General features: G+C 42.5%; 1 protein-coding gene across 3 annotated transcripts; it reads left to right on the top strand.

Moving 5' to 3' along the window:
• The first annotated feature begins 207 nt into the window (after positions 1–207).
• Positions 208–27,356, top strand: ap1b1 (adaptor related protein complex 1 subunit beta 1). 3 transcript variants are annotated; one of them, XM_075467962.1, is made up of 23 exons: positions 208–276; positions 2,243–2,303; positions 3,756–3,861; positions 3,963–4,098; positions 4,715–4,960; positions 5,189–5,379; positions 5,486–5,707; positions 5,838–5,958; positions 6,050–6,145; positions 7,633–7,748; positions 8,882–9,047; positions 10,096–10,194; positions 10,702–10,961; positions 11,137–11,347; positions 11,588–11,608; positions 13,059–13,088; positions 13,178–13,315; positions 13,401–13,546; positions 13,630–13,759; positions 17,761–17,845; positions 18,368–18,454; positions 19,028–19,182; positions 25,791–27,356. In XM_075467962.1, exons 2-23 carry the CDS (start codon positions 2,267–2,269, stop codon positions 25,863–25,865), a joined length of 2,874 nt encoding a protein of 957 aa, XP_075324077.1. In that variant the 5' UTR covers positions 208–276; positions 2,243–2,266; the 3' UTR covers positions 25,866–27,356. The 3 variants fall into 3 exon arrangements, with proteins under 3 accessions (XP_075324077.1, XP_075324075.1, XP_075324076.1); XM_075467960.1 differs by lacking the exon at positions 208–276 and adding an exon at positions 566–587; XM_075467961.1 differs by lacking the exons at positions 208–276; positions 11,588–11,608 and adding an exon at positions 566–587.

The following is a 27,356-nucleotide window of genomic DNA, read 5'->3' as shown; positions in this document are numbered from 1 at the left end:
ATTTACAATTGTAATATGTTCATAGGTACATATTTCAGAACTTCTATTTATTATGTCAACTTTTACTCAATTATGTTCATTTGGTATCAAAACAGTTTTACTTTTAGTGTAGAAAAGGGTTCCCCGAGCCCCTTAAGATCCCAACATAAAATCTATGACGGCAAAGCTTGTGAATGAAAGCTGACGCCGCTTGACAGTTGCTCTTTTGTAGAAAGACGGAAGTAAATCAAGTGGGAGGGTGCGAAGGCCATCACAGCTCCTACTACGCCTGCAACGGTAAGATGTTTGGAGATATTTTCTCTTTTAATTCCTTGTGTCGAGCTTCATTACAACTCCAGAAGGTACGCTAATTCGTTGGGTAAGGTCTGAATTAGGCTGATAGATTAAGAGCTTAACTATCCCAGCAAAGGCTTCCTTAAGCCCCGATTTAGAAGGTCATGTCTCAGCTCTGCTAGCTGGAGAAGTAGCCGGGTGCTAGCTGTCACTGACAGGCATACTGCAGCAGGCGGACCGCTAGCCTTTAGCATCAGTTTCATTCATCTATCATAACTACTGCAAACATGCAGGAATGGGCCAATCAGTTATACGTGAGTACCATACCGAAAAGTATTGTCGATCGCTTACCCATCTGCGCTTATTTGACGAACTTTACGTTACGGTTAACAATATATTTAGGGGGCTTTTATCCGTACACTTTCGAGTTTACTATGCTAACGTCACTGTAGCCTGATGCTAGCCAGTTAGCAAAGTTTTCCTGTACTTCGTAGTTAATTTAATTGTATATGTTGAGGTCAGCTGGTGTCGGATACCCCTATTGTCAATTTGCAAACTCTGTAAAAGCATACAACTAGTTTAGTGTCTTTTTGGCGAGACAGTAGCACGATTTATCGATACATTTGCGCCGTAAACAGCTAGTTAAAACGTCAGCTATGTGTAAACCATAGAATTTGTTAACTTATGGCTAGTTGGCAACTAGTCGGATGTTGACAGCCACCTGAAAGCCAATTAATGATGCTAAGTATAATTAGTTTGTGTACATCGTTATAATCGGCAAGTTAACAGTGACAACTTTACAGGCCTCAACCACACATGTAGTTACACTTAATATTAACGGCTGATATCAGTTGTGACACGTAGAGCAACATTAAGCCTGCTGCTCTCTTTTAAAATACAGAAACGTATTTTTAAAGCTGCAGTTTATATCCTCCCAATTGTTTTACCCTGACTGAGAGATTTCACTGTGATGATACTTTTGGCAATGGCACACTAATGACACGTTGTATCCAGCAAAGGTTTATCTGTTAATAGATCTCACTGATCTGAAAACACAGCAGAATTTCTCTAAAACTCGCAGGTCAGAAAGCACAACAACTATATAAGCAAATGCTAAAATCATATCTTGACACTCACAAAAACCCATTTCCCAAAAATGCTTTCTGAAGAATAATTATTTTCGCTGTTTCACTGTTTCCTGAAGCGTCGTCATGTCATGCTGCTGTGCTTTTATCTCAGGGTTAATGGGGTCTTTATTTATCCCACAGGTATGGAATCAGTTTCACAAACCTTCAACGGATATTTGTAGACATTGTAACGTATTCAGGGCCACTTATTCTTAATTTCTGTTAGGCGCAGTAACACCTAACAGAAAATTAATACCAAATTATATATGTAATGACTGCATGAATCAGCTCTATGTGTTCTAATATTACACTGGTTTCTGTGAACACAAAGTCAGACTAAATCCCAGTTTTGTTTTGCCTACAGCAAGAGAGTGTTTAATATCTGCTTTGCTCTTTCTGGAAAACTGAGCAGTCTTCTGCACAGCAAAAACACGAATGATCAAGTTTAAGTACAAGTAGTCCTATTGTACGCACTGGCAAAGATCTCTAGCTGAGACGTGCCTGCTCAGGTGGGGATCGGGGGAACAGGAAAAGAACATTCTTATCATCACATACCGCAGGAAACCTTCAAAGTTCTCTAAAGGAGTTATTGTTGGCCCAATTCAAGCTGACTTAAGATATTCATTTTTAAAGGGGTTATATTGGAATCTGGTTTCTCAGCAAAATCCATTGTTTTCCTTCCCAATAGAACTCTGCCACTTGTTCAGGAGAAGACAGGAAATCCCTTTATTTCCCTTGACTTGCTCTTCTAGTATTTCCTGTTGCTCTTACTGCATACTGCAAGTTTCCACTCGGGCAAAAGTAACCACTGACACCACTCTCATCCTTTCTATCTCTTGTAGGAGACCCGACAATTTGGATCCAAGATGACGGACTCCAAGTACTTCACCACCACCAAGAAAGGTCTGATGTTTTACTGTTTGTAGATAAAGGAACTGCATTATTCAGGATGTGAAACGTCTCGGTGGGAAGGTGCAGGTTATCATCTTGTAACCACGGCGAGCAGCTGTGTATTGTTTTCAGCTTCGGGGATTTTGTGACACTGTCAACAGAACGGTGCTAAATTATTATTTAAGCCAAAAAAAAAAGCTTTGTCAACATAATGGGAGCTTAAAGCTGATGTGTTCTTAACAACATTAGCGTTCACGTTAGCATGCGACCTCCTCTTCCAAGTGTGTGGGAGAGACTTTGGTGGGTGCAAACACACGTAATGTCCAGTGTCACTACGCCAGGTGAAGACCTGCTGCCATCCGTAGATACCAAAGAAAAATTGGATTTAGTCTAGTGAAAATGGAGCTATTAGTATCTTCAGAAATGTATAAATGGATAAAAAAAAACATAGTTCTGAGTATTGTATTGTAATTGTACCAGTGCATATCCTTATAAGACACACTGGAACAAACTAGACAAACGGAGACTTGGTTCTCAGAGAAGTTGTTCTTTTCACACATCCGTGGAAAACCAGAAGTGATTCAATTCAAAAATACTTTATTTATCCCAGAGGGAAATTAAATGTTGATGTAACTCAATTAAATCAAGGAGTTATTATAGATGCTGATGGCTGTGGGCAGGAAAGATTTCCTGTAGCGGTCCGTTTTGCAAAATTTGAAAAGATCTCATCATTTGAAAATGCATGCTTATGAGTTAAAAGTCCTTATACTTGTTAAGAGTTACTTGACACATATGAGCGTCCCTCTCTCCGTACCAACTTTTTTTGTGGATCTGCCCTGCACTGTTGCAACGTCGTGAAGGAGATTTTGAGTGATAAACTGTTGACAATAGCTGGGAAACTCTTACGTGGGTGGTATCAAATTTAAGTAAGAAATTGCCAGGGTCGAGACATTTCTATTGTCTACTTTGTTGTGTATAAAGCAACCTGAAGGGGTAAACAAACACTAAAGACACTCTGTTGTTATCCTCGGAGAAAGATTCCCATGGTGACATGATGTTTTACTGAAAACCAACAGTCTCCGAGTTCTGGTGGTAAAGAAGTGTACCGAGAATGTAGTGGATGAATACTGGCATCTGTCAGTGTAACAGGTCTCTGTTGCCTTTGAGATGGAATGATTTTCAGTCAATGCCTCTTTAAAGACATTTAACATTACAACCGTCATTTCTGGTATTTTAAGTTTGGGTAGGTGCGTCTAGTAAAGTGGACACGGAGTGTTCTGACCTAACATTTGTTGTGTATCAGTTACAGAAAGGGCCTCCTTTAGAGCACCTTCCATCACTTCACTGACAACCACCTCAACCAACACACTCATTCAGTTTTTATGAGGGTTTCTGATGTATCACTTTTCCAACATCTTTCTTTCCTCCTTACATGATGTTTGTCTTTCCTTCCTTTGTATGCAGGGGAGATCTTTGAGCTCAAGGCTGAGCTGAACAGTGATAAGAAAGAGAAAAAGAAGGAGGCTGTAAAGAAGGTCATTGCATCGATGACAGTGGGCAAGGATGTCAGGTGAGCAGCGGCAAACAATGTCAGAATATTTAAGAGTGGATTTAAGTGCTTAGTCCCCAGTTTTGAGTTAGCAGTGGGATAACGGTTTGTTCCTCCTGCAGCGCTCTGTTCCCAGATGTTGTGAACTGCATGCAAACGGACAACCTGGAACTGAAAAAGTTGGTCTACCTCTACCTGATGAACTATGCCAAGAGTCAGCCAGACATGGCCATCATGGCTGTTAACACCTTTGTTAAGGTAAAGCTCGGTCTGTCATCTCTGGGTTGTCTTAGCCATCTGAAATGATCACTTTATATTTTGTCATTCAAGGTAAGTAACCCTGCAGTTTGAGCTTGTTTCTTGTGTAAGTGAGCATTCAATAAAGGGGGGAAAAACAGTCATATTTAGAGTTTTACCACCGGGACCCTTTATTGGTAACGGAAGGTTTTCGATTCTTTTGGTATTTCCAGGGGTCTGTCAACCTTTGTGGAGGACTTACGTGAATAAATATTGAATCTGTTTGTTCGTGCTGTTGTGAGCAACACTCGCCACAGCTGTGGGACGTCCGCTTGCTTTTATTTCCCTTATAAATTCCTCTGACTTCGTTAAAAACAAATTGCCAAACGTCAGCATATCCTTTTAGGATAAATACAACTTCTATGGTTTTTCAACAAGCATTTTACCTTTTCCTCTTGTTTAACTTCAGAAGCATCAAAACATCAACATGTGTGATTATATACTTTGCATTGTGTTGATGTTGATTTTTAGATGAAACCAAAATGTCTTTCTGATTCAATACTACATTAGAGTAATGAATAAAGAGTTTGATATGAAACCTGTGGTTTTATTTTTATTTTTATACCTGCTCTTCCAGGACTGTGAAGACCCCAACCCTCTTATTCGGGCCCTTGCTGTCCGTACAATGGGCTGTATTCGTGTGGACAAGATCACCGAGTACCTCTGTGAGCCTCTTAGAAAATGCCTAAAGGATGAAGACCCCTACGTGAGGAAGACGGCGGCTGTGTGTGTCGCAAAGCTCCATGATATCAATGCCCAGTTGGTGGAGGACCAAGGCTTCCTGGACACCCTTAAAGATCTCATCTCTGACTCCAACCCTATGGTAGGACTCCTTCAGGAAGCCTAAATGTTCTCGTCATTGAGCCCGCCAGGTTTCTTACTCCGCCTCCAGCAGCTGTTTGCAAACCGTAGCTCTATATTGCATTGATGAGCTCTTTCGAGGAGCAGAACTCTGTAACGTGCCATCTTTGCGTAAGGACTTTGTGCAGGTATCTCATGTAAGCTATTTATTTCAGTTAACATTAATCCGAGTCCATGTCCTCATCTTTAGGTTGTAGCTAATGCGGTCGCGGCGCTGTCTGAGATAGCCGAGTCTCATCCTAACAGTAATCTGCTGGACCTGAACCCTCAGACCATAAACAAGTTGCTGACGGCTCTTAACGAATGCACAGAGTGGGGGCAGATATTTATCCTTGATTGTCTGGCCAATTACACACCTCGTGATGACCGTGAGTCCCAAAGGTAGGTACAACTACAATTTCTCCGCTTACGTGTCAGTTGGATCGTGTTCCCCACAGACTATTTAATTTTCATTTCTTTTTCTCTAAATGTCGTCATCCTTTGCCAGCATCTGTGAGCGCGTCACCCCTCGGCTCTCGCACGCCAACTCTGCGGTGGTGTTGTCAGCCGTTAAAGTTTTGATGAAGTTCATGGAGATGCTGCCCAAGGACTTGGACTACTACGGCACTCTGCTGAAGAAGCTCGCCCCTCCGCTGGTCACACTCCTCTCTGCTGAGCCGGAGTTGCAGTATGTGGCGCTTAGAAACATAAACCTCATCGTTCAGAGGCGGTAAGTCTGGGCAGACGATCTCTTTATACGTCCGAAAAAGAAGATCTTGATAAATGTTGTTTTGCAATCTGCTGCATTGCAGTTGCCTCCCTTTCACTTAGTATACAAGCTTGTTTCGTGTGTCTTTTAGCCCAGAGATCATGAAAAATGAAATGAAGGTTTTCTTTGTGAAGTACAACGACCCAATCTATGTCAAACTGGAGAAACTGGACATCATGATTCGCCTTGCATCTCAAGCCAACATCGCCCAGGTAACGCACCCACATCCAGAGTAAGTTAGAGTCTTAGGATGCCTCTATAGCGGAGGTATGGTTGGTAACACAGCTCTTTGTCTCACTGTAGGTGCTGGCTGAGTTGAAGGAGTATGCCACCGAGGTGGATGTGGACTTTGTGCGTAAAGCGGTCAGGGCCATTGGCCGCTGTGCCATCAAAGTGGAGGTGGGTGGAGATTCTGTTCAAATACTGTCAGCGTTGTTCAACTGCAAAGCAGAAGTTTTTATTTGTGCTCCCGTTTGCTTGTACTTGACTCGGTCAGATCCCAACACGGAGCTCGGTGAATAGCCACCACTAAAGCAGAGTTTCAGACACAGTTTGTTGGCGTTTCCATTTCAGTCCTGTTAAGAGCCTTTGCTGCGTGTCAGATTTGTGTTATTAGTCCAGTAAAACCTACCGAACATCAACAAAGCAGAAAATGATCTCCCTTCTTAGTTTGTCACGTAAAAAGAAAAATGCATCATTAAGCACTCTGCTGAATAATTAATATGATCATCAAGTGAAGGAAATTAGTTCTGAAAATGATGAGAGATGAACAGCATTTACTGCTCTTTGATGCTGGCGATGTCTCCACTGAAAACATTAATTAACAGATCTCAGATCAACTCAACTGCTCTAACAAGGCAAACACTGCAGATGTTTGCTGTAATCAAAACCCGCTGCTTACATGGGAAATCACTGATGCATGCTGCGCATATTAGATGTTTTGGGCACTTTCCAGCTGTGGACTTATCAACATTCTTAAACAACTTACAGTCTCGTGGCAGGTATGTCCTGCTGAGGTTACAGCTGAGACATTGCTGCAGCATGAGCACGCCAGAGGGGGGAGGAAGAGACTAGAAAAAGATGTTTTGGTTAATCCTAGCTTTTTCTGCATTTGGAAAACTATCAGATGAAAAAAGATCATAAGCTGTGGCACAAGATTGTTGATTTGTCCTTTCGGTCCATCTGGCATAAATGTGATCACCCCCAGCAACGGCTTAAATGATGCGGGTCTACTTCACTTGTCACAGATTTAAATTTGTTTGACTTTTTTATTTTTTTATTTTATTCCGTGTTTATTTAACTAAGTTCAGCAGATTCTGTCACGCAGGGCAGTTTGGTTTCCATGATGAAAGCAGACCAGTCAGCAGGCGAGTTGTCAGCTAGGTGGCATGATTGGCTCATTGCAGGCGAATGCGTTGCAGCAGGCCTGTTACCAACATTGCAGAGTCGGGGACGAATGGTTTGGCTCACCTACACCTTTGGGTCACGGAGCCCTGATCTTAGAGCATTCCTACAAATGCTGAATGGAAAATAAATGCAAACCGTTTTAGCTCTACATCTCAGTAAAACATAGCTGTCTAACTTTGAACTTGTTTTAAGTAATGATTGTCTTAACACATGCAACCTGTTGCCATGGAAATCTCTAAAGTTGCTTTTCTTTAGCTTAGGAGAAACATTGCTTGAATTTAGAGTAAAGAATAAGGGACAAAGGGTAGACTTTTTCAAGTCAAAGTAATCGTGACTTTATTTTGTCCTTATGAATCACAATTTCAAAACTATAACTTGGCTCCTTACTGTATATTTACAGTTTATGTGTATGTTATGGGCCTGGACCTCATCTGCACATGTACGCATACTTTCTCTTTTTTTTCTTCCTCCACTTGTAGCAATCGGCAGAGCGCTGTGTCAGCACCCTGCTAGATCTCATCCAGACCAAGGTCAATTATGTGGTGCAGGAAGCCATTGTGGTCATCAAGGACATCTTTCGCAAGTACCCCAACAAGTACGTTTGGTCCAACACACGAGTGGGCTCATTTAGTGACATTTTGTTAACACTTTGTCATCTAAATCCAGTTTTTCTGCTTTATTACCTGTATCCTTGTGATGGCTGACTTTACTGAGGCTGTGTTTTTTCTGGTATTAAAAAAAACAAAACAAGTTTGGCCCAATAACTTACTATGCAACTTTATCAAAGTGTGAGTTGGAAGTTAGTTTGTAGAGTTCTGACACACATTGAGAAATTTTAGGTCTAAGAAAAGTGTAAGAGCTGTTACCTACAGACATCCTTCGGTTATGTCGTCCTGCTCTGTGAATGCACGGAATAAAAGCCACACATGGACACGCAAAAGCGTTCTCCCACAAGAGAGCGTGTAGCGGGCCGCTCTTTGACTCCCTGCTGTGGTCGCACCTGGTCAAAGGTCAGGCTGACTTGGCTGGAGCATCACTTGTGTTGTGGAGCGGATTCATGTGCCAGACAGAAACGTCACCCACGCAGCAGTGCACCATCATCCTGTAGTCATGAGCCTCACAGGGAGCAGCTTTTCAAAGCTTCCAGCTCAGCTTGGCTCACGCCTTGAACTAAATGAGTCACCGTCCAGTTAAACTTTGGTCTTTCCTATTAATATAACAACCTTTTTTTTTTTTTTTCTTTTTTTTTGTGCCTCAGCCTTCTTTGATGTAAAACCATTATGCAAATGGGTTGAGTTAATACCATAGACTTTATGTAGATCAGAAGTACCGCAACCACTCCAGAGGGCATCTAGCATCAAAGGCCCAAAGATGGAACTGTTGCTAAAAGTGAAAGTAAATAATAGATTTGAATTTAAATTTGCCAGTCTGCCAACACGAGGCCAAAGAAATGCTAATGTTGTTCTGCTGGAAAATGCATTTTATACAAGAAAGTGGGCACCGGTATTCTACGTTGGTTGACAAGTGAAACGTAGTAGTTATTCCTTTAGCAGTTTAAATTCCCTTCTATTCCCTGTGTGTTTTCTTTTCCTCTGTTCTTCATTTCAACCAAAAAAACAATTCAAATTTAGATTTTTTTTTTTTTGTGATGATTATCAGCATTTATCTTTTTTTTTACCTTTCCTGATACGTTTGCCTGCATGTAACGTCCTGTGCTGCCGTTCCCAGGTATGAGAGTGTGATTGCCACTCTGTGTGAGAACCTCGACTCCTTGGATGAGCCAGAGGCGCGTGCGGCCATGATTTGGATTGTGGGAGAGTACGCCGAGCGCATTGACAACGCTGACGAGCTGCTGGAGAGCTTTTTGGAGGGTTTCCATGATGAAAGCACTCAGGTGTGTCAAGTGGGGTGCGGGGTTTGTTGTTTTTCTTTGATGAAAGTCAGTATTTTAATGGCAGTCCCGCCGATAATCTGTTGTCAGTGTTTGCAGCTGAAACGCATAAAGCCGTTGGTTAGTTGCTGTAAAACACGGGTTTTCTTTAACAGACAAAAGGTTTTAAAAAGGAGGTCAAATTAATGACTTATGATACTTTGTGATACTTTATGAAACTGTTTAATGCAGAGACATTAAAAACAATGGATCCTGTTTTATGTCAACCTATAAATTGGACAATATTATAGAAAAGGCACTGCTTTCACGGCCTGCCACAGCTCGCTGCGGGATACACGGAACCTTGTGTAGAAGGGGTCAAGGTCACGTTTATTTATAGAGCACCTTATAACAACCCAGGTTGACCAAAGTGCTTTACATAAATAAATAGCAATAAAATGCAACAGATAATTTTAACAAAGACCATTTCAGCAAAAGATATATGCAATCGAGACACAAAGACAACTTTTGTCTAACCCAGGTCCGAAAGCCTGGGAGAAAAGGGGATTTATTTATTTATTTTTTTTTTAAATATATTTTTTAAGAGGGGATTTAAACATTTCCAGAGTTTCTGACGAACGGATATGCAGCGGTAAACCATTCCACAGCTTAGGGGCAACCACTGCAAAAGCTCGATTGCCTTTAGTTTGTAGCCTGCATTCAGGCACATCCAGGTATAGTTTGTTTGCAGACCTCAGAGCTCTGATTGGTCTGTGAACATGTATGAGTTCAGCTAAATAAATAAGTAGGGAATAAATTCTGCATGAAATGTTTCCTTTTGTAATGTTTGGTAACTCGGGAGATTACAGGAAATGTATCTATTCCTTTAAAAGTGAAAAGGAACCATGTTTATTGACTGTTTTTATTGTGATTCAGGAGAGAGTTTTGTTAAAAGGTCCTCATTAGGGTGCAGTTTACCCCCGCCTTACAGTTTTAGGTGAAATTATACAAACTGTATATTTTGAAGTACGAGCAGTTGTAACTTACCGTTGGTGTTCCTTGTGACCTTCAGGTGCAGCTGCAGCTACTCACTGCCATCGTCAAGTTGTTCCTCAAAAAGCCTACAGAGACGCAGGAGCTCGTTCAGCAGGTTCTAAGCCTGGCTACACAGGTGAGATGAAGAAGGAAAAAAAACAAAACAAAAGAAAGCAAAGCACTCATTCATATTTTCGTTATCTGTCTGCATGTATTTGACAGTCTCTCTCTGTTGTCGGCCAATTTTTTTGTCTTTTTTTTTTTTTTTGGTAATTTTTTTTCCATTTTCCAAAGACGTCATGAATCTGAGCCCCAGTTCCTGTCTGATAAATGGCTGAAAGAGCCCTAACAGGACAAATTATTTATTCAGTTGCTTTTAATCTGTCTTTTCTTTGTAGAAAGCCAGGGCAGCTTCTTGTTTTTTGCAAACAAAACCGTACGGTGTCAAGTTGCCTCGTATATTATTTAAATCCTCTCACTGCCCCGAAGCCGACTGACTGACTTTTTTTTTTTTTCTTCGTTACTTTTGAGTCTCTGCTCAATGTTTCATACCAGGGGCAACACGGAAGCGAGTCTTAAGATTAAGCATTTATTGAATATACTCCATGAATAATTATCATCATTCCTCCACATCTTTCTACAGGATTCTGATAACCCAGACCTCAGGGACCGAGGCTACATCTATTGGCGTCTGCTCTCCACAGACCCCGTGGCTGCCAAAGAGGTGGTCTTGGCTGAGAAGCCCCTGATCTCTGAGGAGACGGATCTGATTGAACCGACCCTGCTGGAGGAGCTTATCTGTCACATCGGCACTCTGGCCTCTGTCTACCACAAGCCTCCCAGTGCCTTTGTTGAAGGCAGCCGGGGTGTCCAGCACAAGAGACTCCCCGGCAGTGCTGGATCGTGAGTCATACGCAGTTATCTATATCTGCTCTATATTTATAGAAGCAGCTTATAATAACAGATTAGGATCATGAAATCGCCAGGATCGTCTTGTTATGCAAGACAGTTATTCATGGAAAAATGTGAACCTTTCTGTCCTTTTCTTGATCTTCTTCTTTGTTTCCTCTCTTGCCAGCGGTGAGAGTGTTGACAGCCCAGACACGAGCTCTGCTGCCGGAGTTTCCGATGCGGCCCCTGCTGTCATTCCATCACAGGGAGACCTCCTGGGGGATCTTCTCAATCTGGATCTGACACCCCCTACCGCCACTGCGCCAGCGCCACCAGCTCCTTCTTCTGGCATGCAGATGGGTGCCATGGACCTTCTTGGTGGAGGATTAGACAGCCTGGTATGTCTTCTACACACCACTTTTTGAGCTGTTGGTGTCTGAAAGGCTGTGCATTTTCATTCATTTCGCAATGTCTGTGGGACCCGACGTCGGTCATGTATCTTTCTATTTCATCCTCCTTTTTTCCCCCTTTATTTTCTTTCTTTCTTTTTTTTTCTTTTTTTTTTTTTTTTTGCTGTGCTTTTTGTTTTTTCTTGACGCTATATGTTCTTCTTTCTTTGTTCAATGCTGCACCTGCAGATGGGGGATGAGTCTGAGCCGGTAACTACACAGAGGGAGAGACCACATGATTTAAGAAAAATATCAGACTATTATGAAAGATTTCTTTTAAAGAGCCCATATCATGCAGATGAGGTTCAGTTCAGCCTTCACTGGCCAGCTTTAGTGCACTTGCCAAATAAAAGCCTCTAGCATCTGATGCAAGCAACGCACTCAAAAGGTGGGAGGGAGGCAAAGAAAGTTGGTAAAATTTCTGGTTTATACAACTTACACCTTTGGAAGATTTTGCTATCATGACGTGGGTATAAAAGGAGCATCCACCAAAGGCTTACATTAAGGCTTCTGACTAAGATGGGGAAGGGGGGGTTGTCAATCGCCTGCACAGAGCTGTTTTAGAGGGTAACATATCTTTCGAGCACTTTGTTTGGCCCCTGATCTGTGCAGTGGAAAATTGAGCGGGTTGGGAACCAGGACAGTCCAGAAGTCTTTAGTTTGTGGGAAAGGCTCATAAGCGGCTATAGATGAGTAGTAGAGGAAAAGCTGTGATCTCCAACAAAGAATTATTAAGTCAAATAAAATTACTAAATATAAAAATTGCACACTGAAGCCGAGTTTTTAAAAAAATAAAAAAAGAAGCATAATATGGGCTATTTAATCCCAAGTGTTAAACTTGTACTTTTCTTGCATCAGTCTTGACATTTTCACTCAGCATTTATCGTCTTGTATTGCCTCGATGTGTACAGTAAGCATAACGCAGAATCAGTGAGTCTGTTTTTTTTGTAACTTGTATCTGGGCTGTGCGATCTGTCCCATCTTTCAATCAGCCACCCATTCCCCTGCGGACGGACACGCCTCAGTCACCTCAGGCCCCACATCAGTCCCCATCGCCCCCAGATTACAGCCCCACAGAGGTTGGTCCACAGGACCACGCTGGACCACAAAGCTCAGCACCAGCCTAGAACCCAGTCCCTCTTGTCCCCTGTTGTACCCACTGTGTCCTATTACTAGTCACCCCCAGTAGTAATCGGTGCCTGTTTGCACTTTGTGTTGCACTGTTTTCCCACCCCGTATAGGTGGGATTTTAGTAAATCACGCTTATGCTCTGTGTCAAAATGTTGCTTTCTTTACACGTTAGTTTAGCTTTTCCAATCAGTGGAATTGTGTTGATAGTTGTTTTTTTTCCACACTTTATCTTCAGCCTCTTCACCACCGCCGTAGATTCATTGAGTGGCATTTGGATGAAAGCTATTGGGTTTCAATAGAGACATCTGAAATTGCTGAGGAGCAAAAAAGGAGTTCCCATGTACTGGTGTCACCTTGTCACTGTCACTTGTTAATAGTATAAACCCTCTAGCTGTTATGGATCACAGAAAGACATTTCTTAGACCTGCGCACTCCTCCATCAGTCCCTCTTTAAACCATCTAGAGTAATATTCAGTGTTACGTTAGATCATTTATAATGCTTCTTTTTGTGCTTCTTCCCCATGTTAAGATTGGCGGAGATCTTGGAGGAAGTCCTGCTGTAAGTAATTTGATTAGAGATTTATTTGACTTGGATCGCATAATACAGGGTAAGACTGAATGCGTTCTATGCTGCTTTGGGACCCACAGATGGGGGCCGGTTTTGGTGCTGCTCCAGCTGCAGTGCCAGCCTCATTCACTCCCCCCATTAGCGGTGGTCTGGATGACTTGTTTGATCTTGGAGGTGGAGTTGGGATGCCTATGGGAGCCTACACCCCTGCCAAAACGGTGAGTCGATGGGGTTTGGATGGAGCTTAAAAAAATAAATTGTGTATCTCAGGCATGCATTTCACAATAACTGATCTATGTTCAGGTTTGGCTTCAAGCCATGAAGGCCAAGGGGCTTGAAATATTGGGCACTTTTGCCCGCCGTGCTGGAGTGATCCAAATGGAGATGACCCTCACTAACAAAGCAATGAGTGTCATGAGTGATTTTGCCATCCAGTTTAACAGAAACAGGTGGGACAACCTTCTATCCACCGATGTTCAGATTTTTGTTGGAGACAGATTTTGTGAGACTGTTTCTTCTTCTTCTTCTTTAGCTTTGGTCTTGCTCCAGCTGGTCCGCTCCAGGTTCTCACCCCTCTTGGCCCAAACCAGAGTATCGAAGTGGCACTTCCCCTCAGTACCGTTGGACCTGTTATGAAGATGGATCCTATCAACAACCTGCAGGTAACCCCTTCACAGTGTTCATTACTCCTGAATTTTATCCGGGCACTTTTGTTGCGGTTCAAGAATTGAACTCTTTCCACACTTCTATGCTCTCTTATTTCTGGACTGAGCTTTTAAACATCGTACCTGATAGAGAAGCAGCTCAGCTAGATGACAAACCAGAGGCACAGTGTAAGGAGAGTCAACTGGCCACACCAGGAGACGGAAATGATGTTTTCACTGCTAACATGACGTCTGAGTGGCTGTGTCAAGACTTTGAAGGTCAAACAAAAACGTTGCCCTGCTCGTTCTGTCAAATTGCAAATTAAAGCTGGTTGCGTATTAACTTTTGAGTCATTTAGCTCTATATATTCCAGGGAGTCTCCCTGTTTGCTGCGATACTGTCCTGAAAATATGGTCTGTAACCAAGTAGTAATCGATCCTCATCATTATTCAGCCATACTGTTGAATCCCCAAAGCTTTGAATAAAACAAGATTAAAACGGAAGAAAAAGACGACAGAGCCGTTTTCATTGGTCTGTGAAATAAATGAAAAATCAAAAAGGGCGGCAGAGCCCGGCTGGGTTTTGATCATAGTGCAGGATCTTTTCAACCGGGCAGAGCGGTGGATGCTCGCTATGTGCAGCTGCGGAGAGAAGATAAGAGTGTCAAGGGGGCTGACGGAGCTGGGAATGGTCATTAGTGGTTTCACAACACATGGCTCCTTTGTTTCTCTTGGCCTCAGCAGCTTTGCTAACCTTTCTACGCTGCTGCCTCCGGGCCGTGCTTTGATGTGACCTGCTGTCTGTTTGACGATTTCCCACATGCAGTTTGTTTTCAAGGGGTTTACTTTCTCCCCCCCCCCATCGCGATGGAAGATGTTGTCCTATGATATTATTTGAGAGGTCTTTTAAATACTGATGTGTGGGAGCAGTTGTTTGTACATTCGCTGCTACTTGTGCTCGCGCTCTTGCCTTCGTCACAAATCGGCGCATTCGGGGGCCATGCTGTAGCTACTTCGGGTGCAGGTTTCGTGGTTGTTCTGTTGCCATCAGCCATTCCCGACCTGTTCCACTGGCATCTTAGCAGAAAAAAAGCAAACAAAAAAAAAAACCCAGAGAAATGTACAGTAAACATCCAATTTAACCGGCAAATCAGTTTGTGTCCTCTTCTAAACTGAATCGGACGGATGATCTTGTCTCCATCTGTTTAGTTAGTTGGTGGCATTGGAAAACAGCTTTTCGCAGCTGTCAAGTACAACATTTGTTATTGCTGTAAGGATTAACCGATAAGAATCAAAGCCCTTTTTGGACTTTAAAGATGTAATCGCATTGATATGTGGACTGGTCAGAGGCTCAGTTCTACAAATAAATGTCCAAAGTCAAAACAAGATTTTTGTCTCGACGTGAAAAAGAAAACGTAGGAGAGGGTCGGCACCCCCGCGCAGACCTAGCAGTGAAAGCGGTGTATGTGGCTTCAGCTGTCGCTTGCAAGGTAAACACAAATCTATGTTCGACAAATGCACGACAAATCAAATCGAACACCTGGAAACGGTTTTAAAAGAAGGGAGGAACATTGAACAACGGCCTGTGGAGCATCAGTTTGGTACAGCTGTAGCACCACCGATCTGAGCACGCTGCTGAGACATGAGTCATTACTGCAGGCTAAGCCAGCCTGAACAAGGACAATCGCACAAGGATAAAGACACAGATATCGAAGGTTATTTCCAACTACAGTAACTTGGTGACATCAATTTCCTGATTTGTTGCGAAACATTTAGTCTGACAGTGTGGTTAAAAGTGAGGGCAGTGGTGAGCTGATACTGTCTGCACATTAGAGCTTTGGGAAAATATACCAACAAGAAGATATTTTACTGACAAAGCGTGTCAGACTTGTATTATGCTTTTTTTTTTTTTCTTTTGCTATGAATTGCCAAAAACATTTGTGTCCTTTATAGCACGCTATGATTATACTTGTTCAGAGGTAGCCAACCAATGCTGCAATGGGTAATAAATATGTGTTCAAGAAATATAAAGAATTGTATTCTACCAGCATCCGTGATACTTCTCTCTGGGATTTAAACTAATAAAACTGTTTCACATCTGATTTTTTTTTTTTTTAAATTATTTATTTATTTATTTATTTTCCTAATTTTTAAAAAATTTTTCCAGAAGTAAATGCGTTGGTTTTGGTCAGAGGAATTGCAACAAATGCTTTGTTTTCATTATCAGTTGCCCTGCATTTTTTTCCTGAGATTAAATTCGGTGGTATGTTGGTTTATTAAGCTTCACTGCTAAAAAGGTACAGCTCGTTTAATTCTAGAAAAGGCCCAGAACCCCAAAACATCTGGTTTGCTATCACATAGTATTTAGAAAACTGGGAAACAGTAAGAAGTACTCGGCTGGGAATCAAACTTTTGAAAATGTTTTTTTTTTTTACAGAAAAGACTCCTTATCTTATATTCCGTCTCCTGGCTGGAATCTTTGATTCAAGTACAGTTGATTGAAATGTGGTTACATCTTTTTTTTTTATTTATTTATTTTTTTTCCCTAAAGCTTGGGGAGTTTCTCACCACTATTAATTACAGCTTTGACTGTTTATCCCTTCTTTGAAGGACAAATTGTGCAGCTGATTGCAGAGTTCTTGTGACAGCCTCCCGACACAGAAACCTTTTCATTTTTTTCATCGTATAAAAACAAGGGTACAATGATGCTACAACACCCCCCCCCCCCAATCACTCTGACTCCAAGCAGATGTTGCTATATTCGAGGATGCAGAAATCATAAAACCGGTGTTGTCCTAGAGCTGCAGTTCACGTTCGGAGTGATGCTTCGTTTGGTTTATGCATTCCTGCATTGCTTCCAACAATAAGACGCCTGAATGAATTATTCATGAGTCGCTCCTCTGTCACCCTGTGTTTGAAGTCGCTGTCCCTCTTTCACAGCGCTTCCTTATTGGGCAGAGCGATCTGCAGCGGTGCCTGATGCTCGTTACCACAGGTGTCCTCTTCATCAAACATTTCCTCGTGTGTTTCGTTGTCTCGCGCTCGAGACAGTCTGAGAAGCTTAGGCTGATAAATGAGCTATTTTCTCTTGGGTACAATTTTGGTTTCTTCTCACTTTTCAGCCTTTCCCTTCGTCGATCCTATATTTCAAACCGTGTCAGCTATTTTTATCTCCCTCCATTTTTGTCTTTATTTTCATATCCTTTGAAAGCCGCTTCGAAAGTGGGTTTACACTTTAATAGATTTTAATAGAAGTTTTTAATTTTTTTTATTTTTATGTCATGCTGAAAAGGAAAATGATAAAGAGAAGCTGGTGGCATGATATCATCTGCCTTGAAAACTCGTGATCATTTTAATGTTAAGCTGAAATAATAAAGTCTGGGGATTTGGAGACATTTGAAGAAGAAATTATTAATATTCATTAATCTCACCGGTTGAGTCAGCAGTCAATTTGAAGTTAACATGTGGAACTGACTATGTTAACTTCTTGTAGAAAAGGGTTGAATAATTCTGGTTCTGGTTCTGTTTGGTTTTCTTGTTTGTTGTGAGACAATTGATTAGCTGACACGGTGAAGAGGCTCAAAACGACGCGTAATTGGCCCGCCGCTGCTTCAGTCTGTTGCTCTCAATCGCGCTGGACATTTGTGGCAGCACTTCATAAGGGAGCTGAAAGCCAAAACAAAATCGCAACAGTCGACGTCGCCAGAAGCTCTTTGAAACGCTGTTTTCTTTTAAACTGGTTCAGTCCTTGACGGCTTAAGTGTTATTGTTGAGAAAGTCGAAAGGGGCACGCGCAAACAAAGGTCTGACATTCATGTGCACTTTTCAGAGGTTCAGTTTTACTCGAGCAATAAAGCAAATTTTCTAATTAAACATTTTGGGTTGAACTTGGAAACCAAAGCTAATTCAAAGCAGTAATCTTAGAAGGACACCTTCTGTTGGCTCATTGGCTGTCTGTGAAGGACTCTTGAAGAGTAATTACTCATGTATTTCTTCTCGTCTCTCCTCTCCTCCTGCAGGTGGCTGTTAAGAACAACATTGACGTATTCTACTTCAGCTGCCAGTACCCCATGAGCATGCTGTTAGTTGAGGACGGGAAGATGGGTGAGTGTTTCTCCACAGAATTGTTTTGCTCAGAAGCCCTTTGAAGCCCCGCTGACGTCAGTAATCAGCCCTCGCTGAAAGATTGATGCGTGACGTAGATGCGACTGTCCAACAGTCTCGATGGCTGAACACTTACTCCCAGATTGCACAGCAGCGTCACTGTGAACTCACTCCTTTTTTTTTTTTTTTTTTTTTTTTTTTGTTGCCGTTTGATTTATTTGGTGAAAACCGTGTTGGTATTTCTCCCTGTGGAGCTTTCTGCTGGGGCTGGCAGCACGATGGCTGCCTGAGGCTGCAAGCTAATGCTCCAGAGCCTAAGCCACAGCAGGAAGCCTTTTGTCTACAGGGAAACTGAAATACTCACACGCTACTTGGACATTTTTTTTTTTTTTTTTTGGTTTGTTTTCTTACCTGCACAAAAAGAACCCCTCACAATAGTACAAATGCCACTGTTATTGACGCACACATTTTAGTCTGCGTTTTCTTGGGACTCATCCTGTGATTACATCTCTTCATCCACAGAGCGACAAGTGTTCCTCGCCACATGGAAAGACATTCCTAATGACAATGAGTCCCAGTTTCAGATCAAAGACTGCCATCTCAGCTCAGGTAAGAATTCATGGGGTGCAGTAGCTGACTAACGCATCACTGTACAGCGCCGTCCTGCAGCACCTTTCTACATGAAAATAGCTTTGCGGAGCCAATTTGGCCTCAAATCAGATCTCTGCTAATGAAGCAAATGGTATTCGATGGGAGCTCATCAGCTATGTGTCATAATGTAGTTTTTACACAAGTGCGAGAGCAGCTGAACTGTTGAAGAATTCTTAATGAGAGCTTAATAGAGAGTTCCCCCCGACAGACTGAATTTCTACTCTGTGAACAGAAAGAGAGCAGTCCACATCCGAGGCTGAGGAGAAAAGTTAATTTGGGAATTTGTGACTATGTCTTTGTTGCACAGACAGCCTGGAGTGAAAATTTTATGGTGTGATAGGGGTGGGGGGGGTTGGGATTCTTCACAGTCCGACACATTTGCTGATTGTTTCTGCAGAAAGCCGCGGAGCATGACAGGAGTCATCGAGGGTGTCCATATTAAACATCTCGGCTAAACCAAAACTGAGTAAAAATGACAGTAAAGAAAGAAAAAAAAAAAGGTGATAATATTTGATTGTGTTCTGTTAACAGATGCAGCTTCCAACAAACTGCAGGGTAGCAACATCTTCACCATAGCCAAGCGCACAGTGGATGGCCAGGACATGTTGTATCAGTCCATGAAACTCACCAATGGTATCTGGGTGCTGGCTGAGCTGAGGGTGCAGGCAGGAAATCCAAATTACACAGTGAGTGCTACTACTACTTTTCAGAGATTTTGCTGTAAATCTAATATCGGTGGGTCTGTAGGAAATCATAATCATTTCTGCAGTTTCTTGCCTAAAGCAGATAAGGTGAAGTGAGGTGTGAGTTAAATATGGTGTCTCAGATATCTGGATAATGTAACCGAAACCCTCTCTAAAGAGGTTTTTCAATACAACTCGGACTACTGTGGGAACCAAAAAGCTTTCAGTGTCTGGACCAACAGATATTTGCATGTTGATATAAATATGCGTTATTACTTATTCAGATGAAAAGTGGATATGCATATAGGACACCGCATGTATAATTGTATTTATTGCATCCATCCATTTTCTATACCCACTTTATGCAACTCGGGGTTGCAGGGAGGGGCTGGAGCCTATCTCAGCTGTTATTGGGCGAGGTGGGGTACACCCTGGACAGTTTGCCAGTCCATCACAGGGCCACACAGAGACAAATGAGACGAACAACCACACTCACACTCACTCCTGGGGACAATTTAGAGTCGCCAATTAACCTGACATCCATGTTTATGGACGGTGGGAGGAAGCCAGAGTACCCGGAGAGAACCCACGCATGCACGGGGAGAACATGCAAACTCCACACAGAAAGGCTCCAGCCGGGAATCGAACCTGTAACCCTCTTGCTCTGAGGGGACGGTGCTAACCACTTTCAAATCTACTCACCCTGGATCTCCACATATTTGATTACAATTGTCAGTTCCCTTAAACAGTGTACCAAAGGTTCAGTTCATTTTCAGACATACGTACTGAATTAGGTCGCTATGACGAAGTTATATTGTCGTCACACCACTTCATGGATTGAAACAAATGACACGTCCTTACGTTCTTGTGGACGTCATGTTCTTGTGTGCCCATTTTGATGTTGCGAGTCTCCTACATTAGTGAGCCGCCGCCTCCTCCGCTCCTGACGAATTGCGTTAGGCTTGGAGATTCAGCATCAGCAGTCTCGAGCAGTGACCTTGGTGCGACTCTCCTCCCTGCTCATCACTCAGTGTGCTTGCGCGTTATGTTTTATTTATAAGGTGGCATCAACTGTCTTTTTGTTTACTCCGGTCTCGCCCAGTCAATTTTGTCAGTCACTCAGACCTTCCTCATTAAATCTTCTGAATTTTTTAACTGATTCGCGCCTTTTCACAGCCTAAGCTGCTGTTGCAGGAAGCCTGACTTGTGTATTAATTAAGGATAAATTTGTTCAGCGAGAAAAGTGTTTAAAAAAAAAAAAAAAAAAAAGTGCATCTTTTTTTTTTTTTTGCCTTTGATTTCTCTGTGTGGATTATCAAATATTTAGGACCTTTTCTTTTGGTTTCTGTTATGTTCTCCTTCTGTCTTTTCGGTTTGACTTTTAAATCCAAATTGTTCCTCATTGTGGTTGGGCTGTATAGAGGAGACAGGACTGGACTTTTCACATTTACTGTGCTTCGTGCCCCATGTGTACCCTTGTTCTGGCTCCTTAAAGCTGCTGCATGGTCCCGCCGCTCTCTTGGCACGGAACATTAAAGCCAAGCTGCCAAAGCCTTTTGTCAGCAGCTATTTTTAGACCTGAATGAGTAAAGCTCTGCAATGCATTTTTTTTGCAGGGCTTTATGGTGCTTCTGTAGACAAAAAAAAACAACATTTATATTAGAATTAAGAGGCATATGGAAGCCTGTTTGATTTCCGCTGCTGCACGCCTGTGCAGTTCATTCGGTTTGAATGCCACTTGGCCTATTTTTCACATATTTCAAAACGTGATTGGTTTCAGCTCTCCCATGATGCCTCACTACTTACCAGTGCATTTTAGACTTGGCAATAAAAGTACGCCATCTTTAACTTTGAAGGATTTAGTTCACCTTACTGCTTCCCTATTAATTAAGAGGGTAAGTAGCAGCCAGGTGATGTTGATCAAATGCACCTGATTAACTGATCATCAGAAGTCGTTGGCAGTTGTTGCGGGCCATCAGTCTTGAAAGGGTTAAAAGGCCATTTCCAAACAATTTGGAGTCCATTATTCTGTAATCTGAAAGATTGTTCCAAAGTGGAAGATATTCCAGACAAACTTCTCAGGAGTGGAGAAGGTCAGACTGTAAAATGCTCAGAGAAACTGCAAAAAAACTCTTAAAAACTACATCTCAGACTCTACAGGCCCCTGTTCGCATTGTTAAACGTTAAGGTTCATGACGGCACAATTGGCGAAAGACGGAACGTGTGCGACTTTATTTGGAAATGTTGTCAGGAGAAAGGTTCTTCTCTCTAAAATGAACCATGGCAGCATGACTTGTGTTTGTAAAGTTGCATCTGAACAAACCACAAGACTTCTGCAAACATTGCGCTGTGGACCGATCATGAACTCCTCTCTATACCAAAGTACTCCGGAGTCAGCTGTGAAGCCATCTGTCCGACAGCTAAAGCTTGGCTGAAATAAGGTCATCCAACAGGACAATGATCCCAAACACAGCAAATCTCAAACTTTAGGGACTTGGAAGCAACGTTGTAAATGAGAGTGAACTGACATTCCTCCACAATGATGGGAGAGACTGATGCCATGCAGAAAACAGCTCCTTCCAGTTACTGCTGCTGGAGATGGTTCTACCAATCTACTGAATCATGGGGTGTTCATAGTTTTTAAACACACTACCTCTGCAGTTTGGCTCCGTTATGTTAAATTGACACTGAGTAAAAGGTCATGTGTTATTAATTCCAGGCTGTATTTACCCAGTTGTAAGACCTGGTGTAAAACTGATGATTCATTTATTCCTTTTTTTTTTTTTTTTTTTAACCATCTCCTGATATGTAAAACACCCTCTTTTTCCAGGTCATATATAGGAGTGGTGTGTTTTTAACATTCCCACTCTTTCACACATTCACACCTCCCCTCAGCTGAAAACAGCTGCATGCTGGAGCCAAAAACAACTTTGTGAAGGTGGTGAGAGCAAAGCAGAAGTGCCAAGAAAAGCTGAAGCTCGCTATATATGTAATTCCACGCAGCTTTCCTCACTACAGTCAACCCCCTTCTTCCCTTCTCACTTTCTTCTCATGTTTTGTATAATGATTTGACGTGGTGTGTGTCATCAGTTGCAGCCTAAATGACGTCCTAACATGCCGTCAGCTCACAGCAGTTTGGCTCCTGGATCTCACATTTCTGAGCTCTCGTGAACTGTATAGTATTTATAGTGGCGCATTGGGATGCAGCTCATCTTCTTGACGTGAAGCATGGGTGTTCTCATCTGCCATCTCCTGTCCCCATGGCAACACTGTGACCGGTGATGTTGGCTGATTTATTTTTATTTTTTTTCTCTACCCACCTCTTGAGCTCATTCGAAGTGTTTTCGGTGAACTCGGAAATAGAAATCGCAAAGCTCCCCCTACACGCAAAAACCACACGTGCCATTCCTCTACGCCAGCGGACCGTCGGCGTTGTCCTGCAAGTCTTTTGCATCGTGTCCTTTGCCTGAACACCTCTGCTGGTGCCGTTGCTAATCAGTGCAAAGCCCTCCTGTGCTCTGACTCTTGATTAGCTGAAACAGGCATTTGTTTATCTTGTAAAGAATAGTTTGATTGCACCGGAATATTTGCAGTATGCTGTAAATCAACATAAAGTCACATCCCCCAGGGTTCGTGGCAGACGATTTGATACATAGACAGATTCAATTCTTACCTTGTCAATATTATTATTTTTTTTTCTTGTTAGACGATAGTTTTTTAGACAGTTGGGCAGATATATCCCAAATTAAAATTTGGCCCTGATGAGCGCAGTGTTACTGAACGAAAGGAAATGGTGTTTCAGTCCATTCACCGATAAAACTGTAGACTGTCGGTTCACGAAAGATGAGTCGCAGGGTTCCTTTAGGACCTGCTTCATAAGCCGTGTTAAAGGCTTCGTCCTTGTTTCCGCTGGTGAAGCTTTCGGTTCATCCACACTAGACCATCAACAAGCTGACCCTCTTTTCCTCCGTGGCGTCACAGAGCAGTCGCTGAGATTTAGGTCAATGTTCTGCGTGGGGCCATCTGGACTTTTCCCTTAGTTTGCTTTAGATCGTCATCCTGCTGAAAAATCAACTGTTGTCGCTTGAATGAAAAGTTAATGCATTCAGAATTATTCCGTAAGCTTACAGCAGTCTGGTTTGGATTTTTCCCCCCGGCTTTCTCTTCTCAAACTTTGCCCCTTTAGAGACACATTGGAGCTCCCCTGGAATTTATACGCGAGTAGAAATTTGATCCTACCCACCTGCCTTGAATGGTTTTCACCACATAACTCTGCCTCTGCAGCCTTACTTGTAGATCCTGTGAGGGATGTGTGAGCTGATTCGTATCTGAGCTGATCTATGAAATGATCATTTCTGCTGTTTTCTGCCTGATTTTTATTTATTTATTTGCTTTTTTTGGCTGAATTCAGAATTATGCAAATGTCCAGTCTGCTGCTGCTCGGTCTGTCTGCCTGTTCGCCTTCTGTCTCAGTCACAAGTGCTCAGTTTTTCAAAAAAGTAGAACAGAAGACTCGAGACCGTTGTGGATGTATAAAGCAGCCACCCCTAATATTTTAACCACAGGTGGAGTTCATCGTATCTACAATGCTCCAGGAAGTTCGATAATGAAGCCGTTTTGATGGATTGTTTGTGCTTTCTCAACCAGCAACCAGTCTTGATTACTTGTAAATGTTTGAATATCCACCCACCACCGAACAACCTCGACCCCGTCCAAATCCTGTATCGCACCATCAAACTGTGATCCGGCCTCTGCTGTCTGCATTTGGCTTCATTTTCCTGTTTCCTACAAAGACTTCCACACTGTTTTAGTGCTGCGTCACTGCCGAAAAGAAAAGTAAGTTCAGCAGCCGAGCGTTTGGAACAAAGTCGCTTTTGATACTTGACGTCTATTTTCCCGAGATGGCAACGACACAACAGCTTGAAGAATTTCAGCTGCACACCCCATCAAATATTCGACCCCAAACGTTCCCTCTCGTCTTCCTCGGTTTCCGTGCCTCGATGCTGTGACATAATAAGGTTTGAGCAACAAGCCTTGAGCTGAGCTCACGTGCGCAGTTTAAGGCTCTGTCAGTCGCAGCCTCTGCACAGTAGCTGGAGCTTCTGCGTTTCCTCACATCTCGCTGATAAGAGCACAGCTGTCTAAATGCTGCCAGCAGCAGCATACATTAGTAAAGAGCCCCGTGTACCAGTGCAGGGCTGAGGGAGGCTGTACAGCTACCCTGTGGTAACCGCCGTACCACAGTCCATCACATCATCGGATTTCAGCTGAATGACTGATGGCTGTAATTAAGATAATGGAGCAAACATTACAATGTATGAGTGTTGTTGATACAGGAACAAACAGGCATTTGAGGGCCTAAAACAAAATTACTGCACACAGCACCTTGTAATCAGGATGATGGAGGATTAGTGAACATGATACAAAGAAAAAAAAAATCACAAATGAAAGATCAAATCCAGTGATATGCGCACTAAAAATAGCATGAGTAATGGGGGGGGATGATCATGTCCTGGCTGTTGAAACAGAAGAAGTAAACTATCTATCTCTTAAACCAAAGTGCAGATTTTTTTTTTTCAAAAATGCTCCTTTCTCCATGGCTGCGTTACTCTGGGATTTGGTCGCTTTTTTGCCTGTCTGGACTTTTTATTAATTCACTATTCGTAACTTTCGAATTCCCTCCACCACCACAAACTGGTCCAGCTCTTCTTTAGTGGAACAAGTGCGATTCAGAGCGGTGGGAGTGATTAAAGCAGAGAGAGCTGCATCGCAGTGATTGGAGTGTTCTGCTGTCACGTCAGGAAAAATGCAAATTGCTCTCTTCCACCACAGAGACACGCAGACATGTTACTGTAAAACACAGCTGGGTTTTGTTTTGCTTCTGGTGCTGTGCAGCAATTAATTCTCCAACCGTTTTGACAGTGTGGGTATATCTGTCTCGAGTCTATGAAGTCGTTATAGAATGCGACACAACCATTTCAGTGCTCCTGGTGTTTCCTGTAAACAGTGTGCTTCTGGATGTGAGGAAATGGTATCTGCACTGTGATTTATTTATTTATTTATTTTTTTTTTTTTTTTTGGGGGGGGGGGGCACGGAAGCCATTAAATCCACAACCTTCTCCCAGCAGAGACTGACATCAAAGAGTGGGCTGGTCGCCTCTTATTTCCTCCAGTGTGCTGATGTATCTATATTACTGTCCGTAGGTCTGTCTGTGCTTGATAAGACTGAATCTAGGAGGTTTTAATCCAAAGCTCATTATGAATGTTGTCTCCTGGTGAAAAGTGCGTTTAAATCAAAGATGAGATCGGTGTGATTCTTTAACCCCGCCTGATTTACCTCAGTAAGCTCATAAAACATTTTAAAATATCATTTGAAAGGCTCGTGTATGAAGCTGGCTGATAATACTGAAGAATTGTTTTATTTAATTGTCCCGTTTTGCTCGGTTTGAACTGTTTCCCCTTCAGAGTAAGCAGAAACCTTCCATTTTTTTTTTTTTTTTTTTTTTTATATCCCAACTCTGTTTTTTTTCTTTATTAGAGCAGCTGCCTAAGCTTTGCATTTTGTCAGACATGTTCCGAATCAAATCCTCTTCCACCCTTCTCTCCCTCAGGTCTCGCTGAAGTGCAGAGCTGCAGAAGTTTCTCAGTGCGTGTTCATGAGCTACGAGGCGGTGCTGAAGAACTGAACCGCCAGCCGTGCGTCCTGCCAGCTCTTACCCTCACAGAACACGCCTGGCACCTCCTCTTCCTCTTTCTCACCTGACCTGTGAACCATATCACGGCTTCACGCAGTGCAGGAGACCACCCCCCCACCCCCCCATTCCGGCAGCGCTTATCTGCGGTCTCTGTCCATTGTAGTCGTTAATGATCTATTGTGACATTTTCAATCATTGGCTTTTTTTGTTTTGTTTGTTTTTTGACTCTTGGTCTGCTCTTTCGGCCAGCCTCATCCAGCCCCCTCCTTTTAAGTTCGGTCTCCAACACCTGCTTCAGTTTCATGACGTTATCTTGAGCTTAATTAACAGAGCAGCTTCATTCTTCCCCTCCTGAGCCCATCTGGTAATGATCCTTATTCTTTTGGGGGCAGACAGACAGCTGTCTGACTTCTGTCCCTGTGACTTTCTCTGCATGATGTTCTGTAATCATTTTCTTGCTGCAATTCTCTGCAAATTTCATTCTATTTTTATCATCTGTAATCAGCAGGTGATTCATCACTTCATCCCCACTTATTTGAGGGTGATTTGAGTTGAGATGAGGCAGAAAGAGACTAAAATTCTCCCCACCCTATGCCTGTGTGTGGTGGATGTTGGCCGTGAGGGCCCAACAAGAGACACATAAATACTTAAACTACACTATCGTTGTCTTTGTCATTTTATAGAGTTTTCTTTAGTATCTGTGGAGCAGTGGGATTGGATTCTCGACTGTTTCCCAAAATCATAATGTCTGATGCGTGCGTGGAAACCTGTTGGTGTGTTTTTTTTTTTTTGTTTGTTTTTTTTCGTTTTCCACATCAGTGTGTTGACATTTTGTAGACTAGGAGTAGGTGTCCGCCGACTGCTCTCTTGCTTAGTCATTCCATGGTTTAATTATTTTGTGTCTGTAGTCTTGTTAGTGTACATGTGGCAAGCTGGAAGAGAGCGCCGGGGTGCGAGGAATTCATGTCTGCTGCTGCTCCCTGCGTCAGCGTCAGCCGACGAGGCCCTCTGCCTCTTTGCTTTCTGTGTCTCAGAGCAGCTCTCCCGAGTTCCAAGGCCACCGGAGTTGAAGGCCCAGGTGACAAACCCATGTCATTGTTTGTTCCACTCTCGACTAAGAAAAGCGTAAATGTAGGTAGCACACTGTCTTGGCTAAAACGGGGCGAAGATGACATCTGATCCATTAAACTGTTTTTGAGGTGTTGCACCGAAGCCCTGTTTATTGGTTCTACAGAACAAATGCACCTACACTAACTACCTTTTGTAGATTATAGTAGAGGCTGTGAATTCTGAGCGTCTCTCTCTGTATGTATGTGTGTATGTATGTGTGTGTGTGTGTGGTGCTGGCTGATTCATTTAAATGCTGTAAAAAAAATAAAAAAAATCAAATGTTTAATCGGATGTCTTTTTTTGATTGATTTTGATTTTGTTCACTGTGTGTACATCATTTAAAAAGAGCTATTAAAAGTCTTGATGAACCCA

This window comes from Odontesthes bonariensis, chromosome 6 (assembly GCF_027942865.1).
Source record: "Odontesthes bonariensis isolate fOdoBon6 chromosome 6, fOdoBon6.hap1, whole genome shotgun sequence".
In the NCBI taxonomy this organism is placed as follows: Eukaryota; Metazoa; Chordata; class Actinopteri; order Atheriniformes; family Atherinopsidae; genus Odontesthes; species Odontesthes bonariensis.
The sequence above is the reverse complement of the archived record's forward strand: the minus strand, read 5'-3'. Positions and strand labels throughout refer to the sequence as shown.